This window comes from Cupressus sempervirens, chromosome 3, assembly GCF_028749045.1.
Source record: "Cupressus sempervirens isolate cs-2001-9-10 chromosome 3, ASM2874904v1, whole genome shotgun sequence".
Lineage (NCBI taxonomy): Eukaryota > Viridiplantae > Streptophyta > Pinopsida > Cupressales > Cupressaceae > Cupressus > Cupressus sempervirens.
This window is the reverse complement of record NC_143120.1, coordinates 1,100,242,022-1,100,261,000: the sequence shown is the minus strand read 5'-3', so window position 1 is coordinate 1,100,261,000 and position 18,979 is coordinate 1,100,242,022. Positions and strand designations below refer to the sequence as shown.

Sequence of the window (18,979 nt, the reverse complement as noted above, 5' to 3'; positions counted from 1 at the left end):
CAGCAAATAAACAAAAATAAAAACTATAACAAAGCACATTCTGCAATAACATTTAACTGGCTTATGCACAATTATGAATCTCATATTGACAATGTAAACAAGTATCTTGACAGATCTTAGCTCTAATGTAAACAAGTATCTTGACAGATCACAGATTCAAGTAGTGTAAGAAGCTTGCAGTGTCATGTCTTTAAGGCATTCTTCTTAAACACTCAAAGAGATTTTGTGTCACATTCATTAGCATTACGCCTCTATCCAAACAGTGTATGAGATCTAAACAATGTCATACTGCAGTCATATAGATGCTAGCTTAGTATCAACATCTAATCTTCTCCCTACTGTGTATTCTAAATTACCTAAAGATGTAGAGATGCACTAGCATCTAGTTTTTCCTTCATGTGGGAATCTTATATGCTACAGAACCAAGCATTTTAATTGCCCATATCTGCAAGTTACATATGCTAAGAAACCATATTATCTATCTTATGACCCCATTGGATATAAACATGACAGCCCTATAACATCTCCCTCCGTCAATATCCAATTGGGGCAATTCAAATATCAGACCCTTAGTAACGTCTGTGATAAGGAACCTTGATTTTGTTTGAGCCGTCTTTTTGAATCAACAGAGCTTTTTGCCTTACTTTAGTGAGTCATGCATGCCTTGCCAATTGATTACTGTCTTCATCGTCATTTAAGCAAATGCATATGGATCTGCAAAGGCCCAAAATAATTGGTCCTATTTATGTTTCCATGGCTTAAATCAAGGATAACTCTAAATCACCAAGAACGAATATATTTTGTGGCCAACCACAAAGAGAGATATATGCTATATAGCAACTAAAGAAACATCTACACCCCATCTCAAACCCAAGGCCTTGTCATTTAAATGCTTTTTTACACATTTTCACTTCAGGGAGAACAAGCTGAACCCTACAGATAAAATTCTTCATTTTCTTCTTCTGAATCAGATCTACCATTTGCATAGTTTGTGTTTCCATCTATGGTTGCATCGAACTTTCAATAGTTTCCAATTGGAACTATGAGTTTTTCTTACCTATATTGCATGTTACTAAGTCAGTAGAGGACGCAAAATTGTGAAACGAAGCAGCAAAAGTGCACATGCCAAACAAGAAACAAAAAGATAAAAAACCCACACTAGAGCTCCAATCCAAATACTCTGTACCTTGTCCTGTTTGCAATATTTCTTTGGTTCCAGTCATTAAGTGTGCAAGAAACTTAGATCGTTCTGTATCATTTGAGAATAAAGACCTTCTGACAGAAGCAAGACGCACCAAACACTCAAGAACCTGATTAGTAAATGAAAAGCATCGCTTGATTAGCAACTACATTATCTAATTTACAAGCCTAATCATGTTTCCAGCTATATGTTCGAAATAATTCAAAGAATAGATACAGCTACAATGACATGCCATATACAATGACAATTATTAACAAATTATATTATTCAGTTTGCATATGTCAGTATATTCAAATAGAGTGATATATAACTTCAAAGTACAGAAGGTGATATTTCTTATGTAATGATAACTAAAAAGTTGAAAAAAACAGGCAATGTGAAAGTAAAACAAGTAATTTTCATATTATTCAAGTCTCCCTAATTAAAATTGAGAAAAGAAAATCAATGAGCTTCTATGAAAACCTAGACTAAAAAATCTACATGGACATCAATAGTGATAAGCACAGTCAACACGTAAGCTACAAAATTATTCTCACTATTGAAGAGCCTGCATTTGTTAACCGATTTATCAAACATTTATTATAAATATTCATGTCATATAACCAAGTATTCCGAAAGGACTTATCATTTTTCTTTATGATCATTCTAATGAATCAAATTATAAGATTCACTAGACATCTGTTCTCCCAAGCATGATAATAATCATACGAAACATTATCCATCATCTACAGTCCATGATTGTCTGTTTGAAATTGCCTGATCACATTGTTGTTGTAACAATCACTACCTAGATATTGACCATTTGAATTCACTAGTTTCATTATTCCCGATCTTGGTGTTTTCCATGTACGAAATTATAAGGAAAATTAAAATCTTATTACAGTTGTGATTTAATGGCCAACAGTGTATGAATCAAGAGTTACTATCTCTAAATAAAGTAGGGCACATAATTTGGAGGTAAGTTAAAATCTTGAGTATAAGGATGGATTCCCCTACAAATGCAAAGTTTCCTAAGGATGCATTTCCTCTGTCTAAATCCTATTGTTTATAGAACAAGAGTGAATAAGCCACCTACAGACCCTCAATAGGGTGGAAACATCCCCAAGGCATTTCACTCAAAGATGGAACATTTCCAATGCCTCCCCATGATGACAATGTTGGGGGAGCATCAAGGACTTCCTAGGCTGCCATGGGGACATCGTGAACTCATTTACCATCCCCAAGACTAATGGGCATGGGGACATGAAAAAATAATTCTTTTAAAAGGAATTTTCTTGGAAATTTGATCCTCTAACCCTAACCCTAAAAGACTAATGGGCTCCACCCACTCCCTAAAAATTGATAAGAAATATATGTATGTGCTCAATCACTCACCACTTTCATCAAGCCTTTGAAGTAAGACTTCATATTTTGTTTGAGGCATTTGAATTTATGATTTTCGATGTTACAAATGACAATTTTTTTTAATTTGCAATTTAAATATTCAATACATTGTCTATATGTACAAATAGTAAATTATTGGTGGGATTTTCACATTACTTTTTTCTTAAATTGGATTGTTTGATTGTTGTATTGAGTAGGTTTACAAATTAAAATTTAATTTAAATTGTGTTTAACTGCAAACCTAGAATAGGATTTAGGGAGGATGATTTTTATCCAAATAAACAACACAATGTAATATTGCTACCCTAGGATATCGAAACTTGCTGCAAAACACTGGAAACGGGGGGGGATATGAACAAAGGCTTCGATATGGACAGAAGCAGACGGAAGCCTTTTTCAAGCATCCGAACACATCCAAATACCTATGGGTGGCATCTTGGTGGCACCAACAAGGCATCCGGGCACTTCCACTCGTCTCCAAGGGCTGAAGCCCAAAAAAAATCAATTAAAATGTCATTTCACTTTTTTAAAAACCTTTAAAACATGTGTGTTTTTGCACTTTTAAAACTTTTTTTTGCCAAACCCTAAAACAGCCCAAATAAAGGCATTTCAACCATTCAATCATCATTTTGTTTTCTGTTGGGTTTGCTCTTCTCATTTGGCTTCCATTTTGGCATTTTAAAGGCAACTTGATTATTTTCAAAGACAAACAATCATAGGGCGAAAGTTGGCTTCCACAAATTCATTAAAACACTAAGAGGTAAGCATTTGATCCCATTCTTTTGTGTTTCAATGAAGTTTTTAGAGATTTCAATGAATTTTTTCAAGTTTATGAAGAAATTTATCAAGTTTTTTTAATATTTTGAAAGAAATGTAGAAACAAGTTTAGGTATCTATTTGAATGGTTTTGTATCATTGTTTTTTACTTGTAAGCTTGATCTTCATAGTTTTTTTAGTGATTTAAATTCATTTAATTTCTTATTATAGAAAGAAATTACATTGTATTGTGCCAGAATGGTTGCCACCAGTAGTTAAAGTGGTAGGGCAAAGAGGGGATAATTTCAAAATTGATTTAAGGTCTCCTCTACGAAGTCATACTACAAGAATATCGCAGGTTTCAAGAGGTCGCTCCTATATTTGGAGTTGTAATTATGATCAAAAGAACAAGAAGTTGTTGAACATTACATTAGAAGATCAAAAAAAGTTATTATCAACCTCCTTTCTCAAAAAAGAACAAAATGCAACCACTCACTGAAATGGAACCAATTGTATCTTCCAAACATCCATTCATGCAAGTACCTATACTGGGAGAGGAGGAAGAAGTAGAAAATATAGCATTGCCCCAAAAAAGAGGCATATTGCACTTTGCATTTAAAATGCAGGCAAGAGACCATATTGTTGAAGTCATTGCACAGCGCCTCTATGCTTATGGCCTTCCTTTCAACCTGGTAAGATTGTCATATTGGAAGGAAATGGTAACAACCATCAAGTTAATGTCTTTAATGACAACTTGAGGAAGTTGCGTTGATCCAGGCTCCTCCTTGAATGCTAATTCCAACTCAAGGTATATCAAATGTTTATCGATGTTTGATGCTTTACAATGATAATTGGTATTGATCTTTTCCATTGATTATACTTTGGTCAATTTTTGACTTATGTCACATCATACATTGTTATTTTATTTTTTTAAATCCTTTCTATAGCATTTTATAAATGAAGCTAATTCCTCATGATCTCTTTCCTCAATAAATGTTTTGACATTGTAAATCAGATGTCGCATGAGACATGAGATTGGAAAAATCTGTGCAGAAATCAGGAAGAACATCTTTCATATAGAAAACTGGGGAGAGGGTAATCACTCTTAGTGCTATCGATAGCACCACATTCTCCTAGTATTCATCTAATGACGGAAAATGTCACCTTTACATCCAATACTTCTTTAGTGGATCTCCAAAATAGATCCAATCACTTTTGTTATAAGGAAGCACATTACATCTGCCCTCCTCCAAATATATTGGTCGAGTTGTATATCCAAATCCATGTGTACAAGCATGAATTAATACATTTTCTTACTCCTTAATTGTACTAAGGAGTATCAGTAATATACATGATACAACCCATACTGATTTCAATCAAAATCATAAGCCATCAATGCCAGCAAAAATTAATCAATAGTGTACCAATGATTATTAGAGCCCGTGTCTCTAACAACTATTTAATTTCTTTTGTAATGTCAGAAATGTAAAAAACTTACAAAAAACCGCCAAATATATTTCTCTTCTCATATCACTGGCAACCCAATCAAAGCTGTAAATTATACCAAACTTAATAAGCTTTCTCCCCTTCATAAATGTTAATTTTGGCAACTATATTCCCTTTCGCTACACATCCACTCAAAAACTTTTGCCAGATTTCAATTATTTCAATGATATTCTTATTTCTCAGCACCTTCAAATAATTAATCCTATAAAATAGAACTTAATATTTACTTAAAAGCAAAGGTTCCAAGGAAATATTTATTCCTTTTCACACTTTTGAACTCCATCCCCTAATGTTCAAGCAATACCATAATAGATTGAGGCCCCCATTACTTATTTACAATTCTTTATTTGAATCCATTCTTATGGATGTCAATGGCAATACTCTCTAAAGTCCAAATTAAATATCTGTATTTAGAGTGTACAATAATTGTCTGAGGAGGTCTCCTGCATCTCTTCCATATTCAACTGGCTATGCTCAAATAAGCTTCAAAGAAATAATCAACTCCTCCAGCTCTTCACCATTCACGCCATTATTAGGCTTAAAACTAAGCCGCAAACTCTTTAGAAATAACAAATTGTGGTAATAATATTTGGGCTCCAGTCTTATTGTTTACCTTCGATATTTATTATTAAACAAAAGCCCAACTAATCGTAGCAGTGCTCATGGCACCATGGTAAAGACCAAAACTAATTACCGAAGCATCTTCTCCAGATTTATGACACTTCATTAATATCTGCCCATTATTTTTAATGTGCATGCTCTCTGCAGTGACTATTCACAAAAACATTTACCAAATTTCAATTTATTGAGCACCTTCAACCTACAAATTAGTGAGGGGACCTCTGCCTCCTCCATTTTAGCTGTCAGTAATAGATACACAATTGATGGTAACTGTGACAGCAGGCCTAAACCTTGCAGCAATTGATAGAATGACAGGAAAGGATCCAAGTGGCTTACAATGAAGCATTTTGTAAGCGATCTGAAATTATGATGCGTTTTAACCTGCAATTAATAAAGTGCACTGCTTAATTCGCATACCTCAGTCCCTGTATCAAGTTGTGTCTACAGGGAATGATTTTTCTTCAACCCTTAAGGCTGCACCCGTCAATTTGGTGGGTCCCTGTCCCATACGCATCAGATGTTACTTTCTCGGCCCACAGAGCAGCTTCCTCCAGACATCGTAGTAACAATAGAAATATAATTGTATTGGCCAGGAATATATATATTCAAGCACTCAAAGCATCACTCTATCCAGGTCTATTCCACACAGTACAATGGCATGTACAGAACTGCTTTCAGGCCCCAACATAATATTTAGCACGATAATAGTTGGAGCCCTCAGTTTCAAATACACCCAAACAAGCCATGACTTTGTCCATGGCAATTTCCGAATCTGAAATGAAGCCCAGCTGATAGATGTGAATAGTTTCCATGTTTGGAAGATTAATATGGCCTTATATTTTTCAACTATCAACACTTCATATAGCAACGGACATCCACAAATTCACTAATAAGACTCAGCAGAAAGAAAAGAAAACTTGAATAATTTCATTCATACATTGGTTCCTCCATTCAAGATGTTATTAATTCAATCTGATTCTAATTAAAATCTACTCCTTGCTGTCACCATTAAATAATTAAACATGGCTCAGACATTTTGTGGAATTGCCAAATAATATATGCCACTATTTGTGCAGATCATACGATGATTATTGTGAATTATTTCAGAAGTCTCACAGACCTGGTAGGGAACTTGCTCTGACACAATGGTAAAGTTTGATCAGATTTAGGTCTAGGAATTTTTAATTTAACTTCTATCTCCTAGATGCATAATGTTATGCTTTCCACTAAAGATGATATGATATATCTCTGCTGTACCTTGTAATAACACTTAGTGATTTCTGTGTGTTTCAAGTTACTCTTTCACTGAATATGTATATGATATGAAGAGGCATGTCTCCCGTAGAGACATGTCTCTTGTTAATATCTTAACTCATATTAGTTATTGTTTTAAAATATATCACAAATGATATTTTCTCGATGTATTATCAAGATCATAATATATGATAATAATTTTTATATATAGATAATATATGTATATATGTGTTGGCTTGGTGGTCAGCACCTCCTTCGGGGTTCGCGACATGGCTTAACCGCCTCGCGTAGATTTGGGTAAGTCTAGTGTTTGTGACGTTTGTCGATAGCTTGAGCTTCTGGCACAACGGCAAACATACAAACAATTGGTATTAGAGCCTCGGGTCACGGGTTCAAATCTTAGGAGGTCTCCTTCATTCCGTCAGTGCGGAACCCTCAATTGGTGCTAAGGGGGAGATTGTTGACTTGGTGGTCAGCACCTCCTTCGGGGTTCACGACATGGCTTACCCGCCTCTCATGGATTTGGAAAAGTCTGGTGTTTGTGACATTCGTTAATAGCTCGAGCTTTTGGCGCAACAAAAAACATACCAACAATATGTGTGTGTGTGCGTGTGTGCGTGCGTGTGTGCGTGCGTGTGCAAGTGCGTGTGTGCGTGCGTGCGTGCGTGTGTGCGTGCGTGTGTGCGTGCGCGTGTGCGTGCCCGTGTGTGTGCATGTGTGTGTGCATGTGTGTGTGTGCGTGTGTGCATGCGCGTGCGCGTGCGTGCATGCGTGCATGCGTGCGTGTGCGTGTGCATGTGCGTGTGCGTGTGTGCGTGTGTGTGTGTGTGTGTATCATATTCATATATATATTACATATATAAAATACTTAATAATTTATTATCAATAATAATAATGCTCCATGATAATAATAGAGAAGGATAGACATCAGATGTTTAAGGCTGATATGAATCATCCAATCGAAGCTACAATCATTAACAAGTAAGAGGACACCTTTGAAACATTTCACAGCCAACATACAAACTAGGACATCAAGAGGTGGTACTTAGCTAACACATCAAGGGCTGGCACCATGATATCAAAATACTATTTCTGCATAATTGAATTTAATGCACATTCCTTCAGATCCAATTTAATGGATATTCCTTCAGATCTGATGCAAAGGTGTGTAGGTATGTGGAAACACCAAACCCAACCAAAGAGTAGACATAACTAATTGTGAGGTAATAGTGAGTATTGAAGAGCACACGATTATACTGAGAAGGGGGGTGTGGAGTGGGGCGGGGGGGTGAATCAGTATAATAACAAATTTGTCAATTTAAAACTTTATCCAAACTGTAACTTCAAATGCTGAAATCACTTCAATCACTTCCTACGCTTCTCTTCATATGCTCTTCATTTTTCAATTAAGAGTTATGACTCTTTGTGAGAGATGCATCTCTTACAAACTATTCACACCATTTCAATTAAGATGAACCTTCTATTATAATCATAGTTTATTTTTAACAATAAAGCATGGGATCTTAATAGATTTAGTAATTACTATACCGCACTTTTGTTTTTAATAAAGTTGTGCATGATCATCAATAATTCTCTTATCGGGCTTCATGTCTTATCCCCATTGTTGTTTTGTATGCTGACTCTGATCGCTAACCTGTTTGTTGGAACCATGGACTTCAGCATTTATCCTTATTTCATTTTAATGTTTATCCTTATTCAGAATGTTTCATTTTGTATATTACATTAGGTCATTATCAAGGATATCACCTTAGGACATATATCGCTTGCTTCTCCTCATTGCAATATTAATATTGATTATCAATGCCTTGACTTGACTTTGTGCGATGGTTTTTCAAACAACTCCCAACAATATTGCCTTCGGTGTTGAATTTCTTATAGCAGGACTTCAATGCTGAGACTGGATAATATTACAGCTACATCAATACTTTCCAAGGAATAATTTGACTTTGTATGCCGACCATATATGCATCTCACGTACCATACTTGGTAGGACTCGTATTGTGCAGTTTCCTTATTTTTTTTATTCTAAGCTTTCCTCCAAAATGATGGTACCTTCCATTGACATTATATGTGTTCGCAATTCTCTCTTGCATATATTTTACTCAATGTGTGTAATGCATCCTTTGTCTTATGCATCTCAAATGCTGCTTGCGAATCCAGGATGACAATGTATTATTATTTTAATTATTTTAATTGCAAGTAAATCTGCTCCTGATGCTGTAGATGATTTTGGAGACAATATCCAATAACTTGATCTTGGTCCTTTGCCTGCATTACATTCTCATTTTATTTCATTCCAAATAGATCTGTATATAGTTTAACATATATACTCTTTGTAAGTTGTCTTAATGTTGCACCACAACAAATACTTCACTTTGTACACACACATTTCCATTGTTCTTTTTTATCATGATTAAAGTTTATATCTTCAATTTAAACTTTAATATCTTCTATCCATTCTGTGCCATATTTATAAGATGCATGAATCATGGCATTCACAATCAATGTATATGTAATGTATTCTTTGTTTATATATATGTCGTATATACCATAACATTGACATCAATGACAATATCTCATCGAAATAATCCACCTATAGCTCAAAATATGCTGTTGAGGGATACTAATACTTTCTAAGAGCCACAAGTTCCTCTTGTTCTTGTCTAGTTTTGAAGTTGCTTAGGGGAAACATAGGGTAACGCATGTTTTTCAAATCTCAGTGGCCAAGATATTCATTGTACAAATGAAAGAAAGAGAAATGATACTATTGATGAATTATCCTTTGCCTGTAGCATTCCATTGTATGTTGGCTACTCTAGCTGTTATCATGAAGAAGCATACTTTCCAACCTAATGATCTAGAGCAGCTACTGCAGTGTTTTCTCTTGCTCAATTCACCAACACCATGAAATTATTATGCAGGTTTTCACAGAAATTTAGGGAAACATCTTCAATGGCACCAGGAATCCCTCCACTCCTGTTGCATTTTTCTTAAAACAATGTCATCTGGGACGATCACATCAGATGTAAAGTTCATTTCTACTAAATATGAAGCATTAGTTCCAATAAGCATTTAAAAAATATATTATTCCAATTCCAAGTGAACCAAATAATTTCAGCCATATGCCAAAAACCATTTTCCAGATTTAGAACTTGCTGAATTGGCTAATTCCTGTATTGCAGAATTCCAGCAACCAAAGGCCATAGAGAGTTATGAACGCATTCAGACTATGTTTGGTGAAATGGTCATTGTACAAGAGAAATGTTGTCGGTAAATTCTATATTGTAGCCGACGAGTAGAATTGTATCTGAAAGGGCGCATGACGGTTGAGTCACCCCTTCGGAAAAGTATATGTACACCGTCCAGAAGAGACTTTGGAACATAATTGTAATCAACATAATCATATTGTAAGCATTGGAGTGCATATTGCGTATATGAATAAAGTATTTGTTCTGTGTTATATCTTACTGTACTACATGCGATAAGTATCCTTTTACCCAGTACGGTAAACATTTGGCACCGTTGCCAGTCGAACTAGGAACGAAGGGAGTGTTATGAAGATTAATGCCGAATCTGCTTAACAAGGATAGGAATAAGATAAAAGATAAGGATGAAATACGCACAGCACAGAAAGTTTTAATATTAGCACAACAGGTGGAGCGCAAATAGAAGCTTTAGCAGCTTACTGATGGACACCGAGGGGTGAAGGAGCACAGACAAAGGGAGTGCATTCACCTAGCAGACCGAGGAGTGTCGAAGAAATGCTAGAATAGACTCGACAACGATTGAATTTGGTGGAAGAGACAAGGGAGGAGTTCCTTAACTTGTATACGCCGAGGGCAGAGAATCTGAACAAAAAGGAAGCAACTCGCATGGCTCGAAGTGTCGAAGGAGCACAAGCATGGAGTGAACTCTTCGTTCCCGATACACCCGACGAATAGATACAAGCAAAGAATCGAACAACTTTGCTTGAGGAAGATCTTTTCTCACCAAGTAACATGGTTGTTGGAAGTAGGACGGTTGTCTGAAGCAGCACGGTTGTGCAGAACAACGCGAGTGCGTAGAAAAATGCGAGTACTCAGAACAACACGGGTACTCAAAACAGCATGCGTGCACAGCAAACACCACCACTTAAGGAAAAAGTAGTAATGGCAAGACCAGAGGAAAAATTGCCAAAGTTCAATGGTGATGGGATGGCAAATCTGATCAAACACTGCAAGACATGTGAAACAATATGGACGGCAAATGGTGTAACAGAGGAGGATGATTGGGTCCGACAATTTCCACCAACCCTGTGGGGTGTAGCAATTGATTGGTTTGTGGATGTCGAACCTCAGAAATTAACTACATTGGCAGATATTAGAAAGGAGTTCATAGCAGAGCTCTGACTGCTAAGGGACAATAACAAAATTGTAGAAGAAATATACAGTACCAAGCAGGGAAAGAATGAAACGATCCGTGTCTATGCAAGAAGGCTGAAAGAGTTGGTGGGGAAGATGGAGAGCCCACCGGCTGACAGATTAAAGAAACGATGGTTTGTTGAAGGGCTACGACAGGCACTAAAGAAGAAAATGAAGATGTTACCTCCAGCATCGTACACAGATGCGTATAATCGGGCAATGGATCTGGAGAGTGAGCAAAAAACAAGCAAGAAGAAGGAGCACAAATTGTCGGACTCTGACGATCCATCATTCGAAAGTACCAGTAGCAATGAAGAATCAAGTAAGAAAGTTCAAGCGTTGCAGAAGGATATGCTACAAATGATGAAGGAATTTAAAAATCTGAAAAAGAATCCTAACTCGATGAAAGGGGAATTGTGGTGTATGGACTATGAGGAGGGCCACACAAAAGGCTCCTGCCCGAAAAACAATTTTGCGATATCTGCTAGATTGCGAGACATTCTACAAAGGAATGCCCGTTCAATATGAAGACGAAGGGACACCAGCAAGTATTCCTGACGCAGCAAGTGTCCACTATAGGAGCAGGAACAAACACAAATAATGATGCAACCTTAGGAGGTTATTGGAACAATAACCGACACGGATGAGGTGGTAATAATAATAACAATGGAGGCCGAAGTCGGATACAATATGACTCGAGTGGACGATCAATGATACAATGTCGTGCGTGCAACCTCTGGGGGCACTTCGCCAAAGATTGTACCATGAAAGAGACGCTGCAGCTATTATGCAGATGGTGTGGTCTAGGAGACCATGAGGATTTGAAATGCCTGATGCAGGGGGTGAACTTGTTAAGCATCAAAACATGTGATGAGGAAACACTAGCCATTATGCACGAGCAAGCAAAGAAAGCAAAGTACCCTAATGCAGAGGAAGAAAAGAAGAGGTTGCAGCAAGCATGAATGGAGTTGGAAAAACAATTGAAAACGGAAAAGTTACAAACAAAAGACACTGCCAACACCTCGAAGAGGAACCTAGGAGAGCAAAACATGATAAGGCAGGTAATGCAAACAAAAGTTCCTATAAAATTAAATGATCTTACAATGCCTCAGTCACGGACAGTGATTCTGAATATGACACCACTTCCAAAAGCAATGGAGGAAACAGGAAAAAATGGTAGTAGAACGACTACAATAGACCAATGCTACTGGCACTCACGATAAAAAGACATCCGGCAGTGGTAAAGATGGGTATCCTGGGAACCGTACTTACAGACACAATCATGGACGGAGAATCAGGCATAAACGTGTTACCAAAGGATATATGGAAAAAGTTGGGACAACCTACGTTGTGGCCACCTACATTTCAGTTACTCATGGCGGATCAGCACAAAATCAAGCCGTTGGGGACCCTGATGGTGCAGCCAATAACCATCAAAACGCAACCATTTCTATTAGATTTTGTGGTCATTCCACTAAAAAGAAAAAGGTATGATGCTATCCTTGGACAAGGTTGGCTGGTACAGGCGAAGGTGAAACATGATTGAAAACGAAATAGCCTATCCATGGAACGCGGAGGCCAAAGATTTGTAATCGACTTACACACAGATGATAGGTGAGGAGGCAACGTCGTCAGATTCCGAAGGCAAAGGTGGAGGGGACGACAAGGGGAAGAAGAGAATGGAACTTGATGAAAAAAGAGTATTGAGACTGGAAGGAGGGTCTAATGATGATGACATGGACTCAGTGAATGGCCTACTCCATTGGCAAATGGAAGACTACGAGCTCTTTTCGAGCTATAATATGTTAAGGGTCGACGAAGGTAATAAAGGAATACAGAGAAGCGAAAGAAGGCAAGGCAGTTATGGTTGAAGCTGAAGGAAAGAACATACTGTATAGCCAGTACAAGAGGAAGAACATATCATACACACCCAGAAAAAGGAAAGATTTCACCATAGGATACACGGTGAACGGACCATGTGGAAAGAAAAGGTTTCACCGCACCACGGATTTAGTAGAAATGTACCGGCAATAAGGAAAACACATTGTACGGTCTGCATAGGAAACAAAGAGGAAGGGCTTAATAAAAACTTCTGTAGTACAGAGTGAAGGTTCTAAAACCAAGAATACAGTTATTGATGACAAGGAGTGGCAGCCAATGGAATTCATGGTACCAAGTTTAAGGATCGTGATCGAAAACAAACTGGGAGATATGGAAAGTCTGCGGGAGAGATTATACAATTTAAATAAACTGGACATGCGACGATTACAGGCACAATGGGCCACGGAGGTTACACAAAATAAGCGTAAGGCATGGCATGACAAGCATTTAAAATTGAACAAATTTCAACCAGACCAATTAGTTTTAATGTATAATGGCCATAACGAGATCAAACCAAGAAAGTTCACAATGAAATGGGTAGAACCATACAAGATCCGCGAAGTTGGCGATAATGGAGCAATAAAATTATGGACACTCGATAGGAAAGAAGTACCTGATGCAGTGAATGGGTCGAAGTTGAAAGTTTATCATCAAAGAAATAACGTGCCTTCGAACAACTTAGAAAGAGTATAAACATAATAATAAGTGATGTACATATGTAAATATAAGTAATTATAATAAGTAGGTACAATAGGAAGCAGTCAAGATGAGCATAATGTATGGATAACGAGCAACAATCAAGGAAGAGTGTAATTCATACTATACGACATCAAGGAAAACGAGGGAGTAAAAACTATGCCATACGGTCACAAATTAGAAGCATATAAACCAAAGTAATGAGAATTGCCCAAAAATCGCCTGAATCGGCGATTCAGCAATTAGATTCATCAATGGCGATTTTTTTGGAGTCGAAAATCGCCTGAATTGCCAATTTGGGCGATTCATCCAAAAAATTGCATGAATCGTCTGATAAAATCAGCATGAATCGCCCGCGTCCAGTAAAGTATAGACTTGTAAAATTAAAAAAAATTACTTGTTTTTTTTACTTTGTTTTTGACCTATTCTCTTTGTTATAACCCTAAAGGGCCTTCTATTTGTTTAGCATGAGTAGAAGAGAGGAAAAGTGAGAGAGAAGAAGAGAAAAGAAAAGCCATGGGTTTCTAACCGGCAAGAAGAAAGAGCACAAAAGAGATCAGCAATCCATTTGGGGAGGCCATCAATTGCATTGGGAGCATTAAGAAGCCAATCTCAACACTCTTCAACTCATTTGCAAGAGGCAAGTGCTCAACTTTTTTTGCATATTAGTGTATTATGCATTTTTTGTTAAATTTTTATAGTTTTCAAGATTTTTAGTTTAGATCTTGAATGTTCTTTATTTTTAGTATTTACTAAGTTGCAAACTAGGGTTTGTTGTTTTGTAGCTTTTATTAGCTTCAAACTTTGATATTTTACATATAAAATTTTATTGCAACAGCCTTTGCTTTCATTTTTCGCAAATTCACAATGGGTAGAAAAGATGAATGTTGGAAATATAACGAAGAGTTTCCTAGAAGAACCAAATATCAAACAAAATGTATTTTTTGTAAAGAAAAAATAACTTCTGGGGGTATTTATAGATTGAAATACCACATTGTTGCTATACTTAGACACGATGTTACAATTTGCACTCACCAAACTCCTGAGGCAAAACGCACTTGCTTAATGGCATTAGAAAAAATTGAAAAAGACAAAGCCAATAGGAAAAAGCAACTTGAAGGGTTAAGGGGTATTGGCTCCCATGTTCTCGCAGCCGCATCCACATCTGCATCTGCATCAGCTTCTGCATCCGTAGGTTATGTTGGAGAGGGTTCTTCTAGGCCTCCTTTTTATCCTAGTTCTTCTGCTCGTGCTAGTGCTAGTGCTAGTGCTAGAGCTAGTGCTAGTCGGTCACATACTGAGACAAAGTCCCACACCAACCTATTGCAGCCTAGAGTGTGGAAAAACAGAATGGATAGTTACTTTGTGCCCCGCACTACTCCTGGTTCCCAACCCACGCTTGAGGGCATGGGTTTGAACAAGGAGATTCATGATGCTACCAGAAAGGAGATATGCAAATTTTGGTACTTTTGCAACATTCCATTTATTGCAGCCAAGTAATTGATTCTTTTTTCTTTGTTTTCTTTAAAGTTAAAATTAAAAGTAAAAGTAAAACTTTAATTATATCTACTTGTTTTATAATTTGAGTCTTTGACCTCTAAATTTTTATTTGTGACAGGGCTCCTTATTGGCAGAACATGATAGATGCGGTTGTTATTTGTGGTCCGGGGTTTAAAGCCCCAACTAAGGCTAAGTTGAGCGGATACCTCTTGGATGAGATGGTAGAGGACATGAGGGCTGAGCTCGAGGAGAACCGAAAGGAGTGGATTGCAAAGGGTTGCACCATCATGACTAATGGTTGGACAGATAGGAAGAATAGAACACTCCTCAATTTTCTTGTATCCTGTGGAGGTGATTGATCATTCTACTTTCCTACATACATAATTGTAAATTTTGATTTGTTGAATGCTAATTTGTTGATGATCCATTTAATTGTAATATTTTAATTCGTTGTTTTGTTACTTGTAGGATATACCATGTTCATCAAATCCATCGATGTTTCCGCACATGTAAAAAATGCCACGTACTTATGTGAGGCTATTGAGGAAGTCATAGCAGAAGTGGGAGAACAAAATGTGATCCAGGTGGTGACGGATAATGCAGCAAGTTATGTTGCTGCAGGTAAACTTTTAACTTTTCAAGTTTTGAAAATAAATTTATTTGAATTTTGAATTTTGAATTTCTAATTGACTTAAAATTGTTGTAGGTAAACTTTTGATGGAGAGGCACCCCACCATATTTTGGTCCCCTTGTGCGGCACACTGCATTGACCTCATGTTGGAGGAAATTGGCAAACTTGAGTTTGTCAAATCATGTGTGGAAAGGGCAAAAAACAAATGCAAATTCATTTATAATCATTCATTTGTCCTTAGCACAATGAGGAAGTACACAGAAGGCAAGGAGTTAGCTCGCCCAGGTATCACGAGGTTTGCCTCGAATTTCATCACCTTGCAGTCCTTGTTGACATCAAGGGGTGAATTGAGGAGCATGTTTGTTGGGCGGGAGTGGATTTCCTCTTCCTATGCTACAACCACTGCAGGGATAGATGTGGCGGATTACATATTTGATGAGGATGGTTTTTGGAAACCCGCTAGAGAAATCTTGTAGGTAAATTTATTGCAATTTAACATTTAGTATTTTACTTTTACTTTAAGTTATATTATTTTATATTTAAGTTTTGACTCAAGTTTTTTGTTTTACTTTATATGTAGGTCACTGAGCCCCTTGTAGCTTTGCTACGAACTGCTGATGGGGAGAAGCCCTCTATGGGCTACATTTATAAGGGCATGGATAGGGCCAAGGAGGCCATCAAAGCCCAATATGCAGGAGTGCAGGAGAGGTATGGCCCTATTTGGGACATCATCGATAGGAGATGGCAGAATCAGCTCCATCGACCCATCCATGCAGCAGCTTACTTTCTAAATCCGGCATATCGTTTCTGTCCTGAGTTCAAGACGGATGCGGAGGTTCTCACTGGCTTATACACAGTGATTCAGAGGTTGAGTAGCGATGAAGATAGCGTTGCTGCGATTGTTGAGCTAGACCAGTTCAACAATAAAGAGGGGCCACTTTTCTCTGGCAGGGTGGCCATAAATGCTCAGACAACACTACAGCCAGGTAAAAATTAAATAATATATTCAATGTTCATGAATCTAGATTCTAAACTTAAAGTTGATTATGTAATTTTAGAGTTAACTTGTAATTTGTAAATGAGACTAATTGTTTCTATTTTCAATTTTTCCCTTATTGCAGATAGATGGTGGCAAATGTTTGGGGCCACAACCCCAAAACTTCAAAAAATTGTCATCCATATTCTGAGTCAGCCAAGCAGCGCTTCTGGATGTGAGCGCAGTTGGTCTATGTTCGAGCACATCCATTCGAAGAGGAGAAACAGGTTGACGGTGCAGAAGTTGAATGATATTGTCTTTGTTCATTACAACCTCCGTCTTAGGATCAAACAGATTTTGGGCACTGACTCCTCTCCGATCATTCTGGACGAGATTGATCCAGAATCAAAGTGGCTCACAGAGGTTGTGGATCCAGTCTTCACTGAAGAAGACAGTGTGTGGGTTGGCCAAGTGGATATAGAGGCTGAGGCAGCTAGAGCACGTTCTTCAGGCATTGGTAGACGCACACATGCACGCACGGGCACAGGCCCTAGCGACGTTCGTGAGCCCATCTTACATGCGGGAGATATGGCTCGGCAGTCCTCTAAGACCTACATTAGAGGCCTTGCTACTAGGCAGACTGGATACTCAAAGGCTGAGGCTGCAGCCAAGCTTCAGGATGATATTGAGGATGATGATGATGACTATGAGTCTGAGGCTTGAGCTGAAGCCTTGTTTTTATATTTTGTTTACAAATATTGATACTAAATCATTGATAGACATATGTTTCAAACTTTCATGGATCTTCATCTTAGATTCTTACATACATTTATGATTTGATGTCTTATGAATCATCTTACATACATTCTATGATTTAAATCATTATGATCATTTGATTTCTATTTACTTCAGCTAGCCTACAATTTACATTTTAGATAACATAGTTACATATGTGATCGATTTTATGTTCCATGTTTATGTATGTTAAGTTTTAACTTCTATTTGATGATGTTATAGTGTGTTTAAGTTATATTCAATAAAGGGTGCATGAAATAAGTTTTAAATTGTTAAAATCTTTAAATTTAAAGGGTTTTTTCAAATTTGCCGATTCATCGCCGATTCATTTCCGATTCACGATTCGATTCGACCCTGTCGATTCCGATCCGATTCCGATTCTTGTTACTTTGATATAAACATACCGTACAATCATGACTAGGAAGGAACTATTACTGTACGGTTTAATAGTACAAGAGCTGACACCGTACGGCCACTAAAATAAAGGGAGAGGTCGAAGAGACCACCATACGGAACAAGAGAAGGCATGATGGATACTATCAGCCTGCAGGTGAAGATTTTGGAGTCAAAGAGTACTAAAACAATACCATACCGACTAGAAGGAAGTACTACCGTATGGATAGCGCTTTGGAAGGAACGACTACCGTACAGTTGTACAGCTCACACAGAGAAGCGAACACTTAAAACACCCTATGGTATTAGAAAATACAGTCCCATTCAAATTAGTGAAGCACCGTACGGTAAAGAAGTAGCAACCATCACATAAGAATCGATACTGTACAATCCTCAGCCAGAAGGAGACAACCGTACGATTGAAATGCAAAGTATAGTAAGTCAGAAGGGGAACATGTGCTAGATGTACTGTACGATCAAGAAGGTTGACCGAAGGAAGTGACCATACGGTCGTATGGCAACAAAAAGGTACAGAGAGAACAACAATAACACTGTGCGGTATGCCTGGGGCTCTGCCCCAGCACCCCTTAGGGGCACTACCCCTCGACCCCACTGGGGGCATTGCCCCTTAGACCCCCGATCAGTTCAGTTATTAGTCTTGAGAAGTGTGAGCAATTGATGAGACCTAGAGTTGTTGCAGGCATGGAGTGTATGTATTCTAGAGGTGGAGAGGGCACTAGAACAAGCCTTTCGAGAGGGGTGCTACGCTTTAAGGCACTCGGAGTAGGTGTTGGAAACGAGGTTGTCTTGGTGGATGCATAGAGAGCTCGGGAGGAGCTGACCATTCAATTGGAGACAGTAAGAGCAACACTTGGCTTAGTGTACCCAGGAGTTGGAAGTAGAGAAGGCGGCACGAGTGGCTATCAAGGTCAGCTTGGCTAGGGAGACAGTATTGTGTTAACAGA

General features: G+C 37.8%; 1 protein-coding gene across 4 annotated transcripts in view; it reads right to left on the bottom strand.

Annotated features, from left to right (window-relative positions):
* LOC149570617 (ARM repeat superfamily protein) overlaps positions 1-18,979 on the bottom strand; it is a 201,296-nt gene that overhangs the window by 135,684 nt on the left and 46,633 nt on the right. For all 4 annotated transcript variants that reach the window (XM_089823187.1, XM_089823189.1, XM_089823188.1 and 1 more), the window contains one exon: positions 1,187-1,310. In XM_089823187.1, the coding sequence (XP_089679313.1) occupies positions 1,187-1,310 (124 nt within the window). The remainder of the gene's footprint in view (positions 1-1,186; positions 1,311-18,979) is intronic.